The sequence below is a fragment of the Sinocyclocheilus rhinocerous genome, unplaced genomic scaffold (genome assembly GCF_001515625.1).
Source record: "Sinocyclocheilus rhinocerous isolate Xijiao unplaced genomic scaffold, SAMN03320098_v1.1 scaffold2019, whole genome shotgun sequence".
In the NCBI taxonomy this organism is placed as follows: Eukaryota; Metazoa; Chordata; class Actinopteri; order Cypriniformes; family Cyprinidae; genus Sinocyclocheilus; species Sinocyclocheilus rhinocerous.
Genome location: NW_015660491.1, coordinates 358,201 through 362,948, shown reverse-complemented (window position 1 = coordinate 362,948; position 4,748 = coordinate 358,201). Strand labels below are relative to the sequence as shown.

At 36.2% G+C, this 4,748-nt stretch overlaps 1 protein-coding gene across 8 annotated transcripts in view; it reads left to right on the top strand.

The window, feature by feature from the left end:
* The window catches only part of tcf3a (transcription factor 3a), a 38,609-nt gene that overhangs the window by 11,919 nt on the left and 21,942 nt on the right, over positions 1 to 4,748 (top strand). For all 8 annotated transcript variants that reach the window (XM_016534090.1, XM_016534085.1, XM_016534089.1 and 5 more), the window contains exons 4-5: positions 3,101 to 3,171; positions 4,119 to 4,179. In XM_016534090.1, coding sequence (XP_016389576.1) covers positions 3,101 to 3,171; positions 4,119 to 4,179 — 132 coding nt within the window. The remainder of the gene's footprint in view (positions 1 to 3,100; positions 3,172 to 4,118; positions 4,180 to 4,748) is intronic.

Genomic DNA, 4,748 nt, shown 5'->3' with positions numbered 1-4,748 from the left:
CTTTTTTTTTTTTTTTTGCTCTGAGCCAAGAATTTGCCTTAGACACCAACAATATGTCTGAATAGGCATATCTCCCTACTATACGTTTATTTGTATAGCGCTTTTCACAATACACATCGTTGTAAAGCAGCTTCACAGAAAATAAAAGTTTCTACATTACATTTAGGAACACTTTATCAGTGGTGACTATGTCAATGTGATGTCCATGGCAGAAATGTACAGTTCTAGGACAATAAAAATCATATAATTGACATGATGATTATATGAAGAGTTCATTTGCAAAAACAGATAAACGGCACTTTTAAAAAAAAATTAGCTGATTGCTGTGCATTATTCCACACAAATCTGAACCCTAAACACGTTTTGTCAAAAAAGCCGGTATTGTCCACTTTCAAGGCATCGCGAGTTCAGGTTTTACTGCAGAAGCTGACAAGCGCCTTGTTGTTTTTGAACAGAAGTTGGTAAGTCCATTTCAGCGAATCAGCGCGCTGTATTCAGGTCAGGTGACAAGGCTACTTTCACTTTGAAAGGACGAGCTAGCTGAGAGGAGTTTCGTCAAAGCTGACTAAAAGTGATCGAGGATGGATCATCTGAGGAGATTACAAAGATTAAACCAGTGTTTTTTTAAACTCTGAAACATGAAATGTGGAGTTATATGCTTTTGTCAAAAAACGACTCTTGGAGTTATCTATAAAACAAACTTTTAATATGTAAAAAAAACTTGCTTTAATTTTGTAAATTACCTGTATTTGTTTAAGTTATTATTACTTAATCAAAACAACCCAACTGCAGTTTGATTGATATTACTTGGAATGCGCAATAAAAAAAAACGTGATTTCTAAAAAAAATAAATAAAAATGGAGTTATCGATTTTTGCAAATGAACTCTTCATATATATATATATATAACATTATATTAATATTTTATTTATATAACATACTCAATTTAATCTTTAGCAGATCTCCAAATTATTATCTATCATTCATATATTCATACTCATTTTTAATGTTGCATTTAAAACTATTTGTTGTTTTTTATTTTCTGTGTGTTGTACTGTTTATAACGTTTTATTTTTTTTTTATGTTTTTTTTTTTACTTTTTCTGTTGTGAATGAAATAAAAGCATTTATAATGTTGTCCGCGAGGTCATTCTGTGGATGCCGTCTCAGTAGGAACCTCACAAGGTTTCGCGAATGCAATCCTCCAGCTGGCCACAGGAAGTCCAGTCATTGTTACAAACGCCGTTCTTAATGCACTTTCCGTCCTCATTGTGAGCGAGCAGCTCGTCTCGGCAGTGCTTGAATAATTCTTTCCTGTTTTGCAGGTTCTGCTCCGTCGGTGGTGTGTGTGCGCGCTGCTGCGTCGTCCCTTGACATTTTATTGAATTTGCTGACACACTGCAATGGCTCTCGAGTCGTAATTCACTCGTCCGCTGTACTCCTGTTCCGCTCCGTCGCCAGCGCTGTCATGATCGCCCCCCTTCCCCCTTTTTAATTAGACAACAAAACAAAAATTATGAATATTCATAAGCAGAGACCTCATTAATATGCACAATTATGCAAATCAGCACACAATTAAGCTGCTTCTCTCCAGAGAAGAGGGGAGACTGTTTTCGGGAAATTTCTGCACCGTCGATCTTTAAAATTCTTCCGTTCGCCAGCTTTCTAGCCTTTGTGCTTTTCGTCGGTGACATTTGTGACCCTGCAGCACAAAAGCAGTCTTAAGTCGCTGGGGTATATTTGTAGCAATAGCCAACAATACATTGTATGGGTCAAAATTATAGATTTTTCTTTTATGCCAAAAATCATTAGGATATTAAGTAAAGATCATGTTCCATGAAGATATTTTGTAAATTTCCTACTGTAAATATATCAAAACTTAATTTTTGATTAGTGATATGCATTGCTAAGAACTTCGCATTTGGACAACTTTAAAGGCGATTTTCTCAATATTTTGATTTTTCATTATTTCAAATAGTTGTATCTCGACCAAATATTGTCCTATCCTAACAAACCATACATCAATGGAAAGCTTATTTATTCAGCTTTCAGATGATGCTTAAATCTCAATTTCGAAAAATTGACCCTCATGACTGGTTTTGTTGTCCAGGGTCACATTTGTGGTTTTGAAACCTTTGAGGTTTGGTTGACGTCTAATCACACATCAGTGGTGAGATGGCAGATACCGAGACGCAAAACTTAACGCAGTTTCAACCATTGAGCTGACCTGGTAATGCTGATAATGCAAACACAGAATGTGAGAATGATTTAACAAACAAAATCTGTTGTCTGAGCAGCCTTGTGTGAAAGAGGCTTAAGAAACTCATCTCAGGGCAAGTATACAGGGCTTCGTTAAGACCTATTAGTCTACTAGTCGTACTTGCAAACCACTGATGAGTCAATTTGTAGTTTTGCACAAGCATATTTAATTTTCTGTGGCATGTTTTCAAATATAAAATGGTTATTTGTCTTTTCTGCAGTGCATTGATGTTATTTGTAGTATATGCTATACTTAATTGAAGCTCAAGTAGATGCATTTTTAAAAAATACACTACCGTTTTTTGAAAGAAAGAAATTACGTTTATTTATCAAGGGTGCATTAAATTGATCAGAAGTGCCAGTAAAGACATTTATAATGTTGCAAAGGATTTCCATTTTATATAAATGCTGTTCTTTTGAACTTTCTGTTCATTAAAAAAAATCAACACTGATAATCAGAAATGTTTCTTGAGCAGCAAATCCGCATATTAGAATGATTTCTGAAGATCATGTGACACTGAAGACTGGAGTAATGATGCTGAAAATACAGCTTTGATCACAGAAATAAATTACAGTTTAACAGATATTCACATAGAAAACAGTTATATTACATTGTAATATTATTTCACATTTTTTACTGTATTTCTGAACATATAAGTGCAGCCTTGATGAGCAGAAGAGACTCTTTCAAAAACATACAAATTCTTGTTTTTAACATTAGTGTAGATAAAACGGCATACATTTATAATGTCAAATTCATGATTATTGGTTATCAGCCATCATTTCTATATCAGTGCATATCTAGTTCTTAGTAAGTATTGACAATATTTGTTTGTTTTTCAGGTTTAGATGAAAGAAGTGGCTCCGGCTCTTGGGCTTCAGGAGAAGCGAACGGTCCCGCATTTGGTGCACGGGTACGAAAACACACGCATACATCACGCTGTCTAAATCGCACGCAGACTCTGACGAAATTCATAAATGAGTGAAGTTGGAGGACAGATCGTCTCCGGTGTCTGCTCATGCTTTGCTGTTCTGATCAGACCTTAATCCCTAAAGGAAACAAACCCGACTGGAGCAGATATCTAGTCCACTTCAGGATGTCTCTTATTTTGACTTGTGAGGGTTTGTTTAAAGCAGACTGGCGTGTAGCTGTAGATGGGAAGGTCAGCAGACGTGTGTTTGTAGGTCAGTGGGTAAGACTAGCCGGCCGGTTTTAGCGATCCTCATGTTTACCTGCCGTGTCTAGCTCCGATCTCTCACCTGTCAGAGTTCATGAATGTTAGACGCATCACGTGTGTGAACGATGTGTTCTATTCGCTCCGTGACCTATTTTGCTCATAAACAAGCAGCTTGTAATTTTAGTCAAGGAGCCAACATTTTTCATGACCATTTCTCTTTGAACTTTAATACTAAACAGGATTTTTTTCCCCCTGCTTTATTAGAAAGTCTTTTTCATTGATGTGAAAAAACAGATTTTATATATGTACTTTATATTTTAATAAATGTTTGTTTATATATATATACAGTATATATAACATTAAACACATTTAACAATATATAATTTTAAGTATATTTTTAATATGCTATAATAATAAAAAATATATTTTTAATATACTGTATTTTAAAATATTATTATTTAAATGTACATAAAATTATATCATAAATTGAATTAAAATATTTTACTTCCAGTAGATGTTGTAAGTAGACTGGAGAGGAATTTTTTTAAAGTTCAGAATAAATTACATAGTACGTAACTTTCATTCATGTTGATATTTCACGATACGACCACTTTTAAGTTTGCATTCTCATAGCTGCTGATCATGACTGTGTGTGTGTATTACTGTTTGTTTTTGTGCATTAGATGTATGGAGACGGTCCTCACTACCCTGAGCATGACGGCATGTACAACATAGAGATTGACGGTGAGTTAACGCAAAACTAGGAGGTCAAAATTTCACATCAGTTTTGATACCAATTTAGGCTATTATTAATTATAGATTACTTCTCACGGATGAGGTGCATTTTCTTTGTTGTTGCTTGCTAGTGACAAAATCTGCATCAAATCCGACCTCATTTCCACAGCTGATCAGCGTCTGAAGTTTAACCCATGCATTGCCTGCTGTCCTGAGCAGGTTTAGGTCACGCTGGGATTTGGAGGGGGGTTAATCCACGTTCCTAACCGGCCCTCTCTGGGATTTAAAGCCGGGTGGGGGTTGCTTCGCCAGTGTGTGAGTTGGAGGCTAAGTATAAGTTTAGCTCAGATATATTTTCTCTCGCCGAACACTCTCTGACTGAGCGCTTCCGAGTTTCACTCTCCATCAAGCGATCTGCTGTTTTTCAGTTCATCTCAATGGATGTGCAGCGCTTCTGTATTTAACGTACCGTAAACGCTAGTGTGAAGGCGCACGACTCGCCGTCGCTTTGTTTCAGACACACGCAGCGAGAGAGGGAGAGAGAGAATTGACGCGCTACCTATGCGCGCTACATGTAA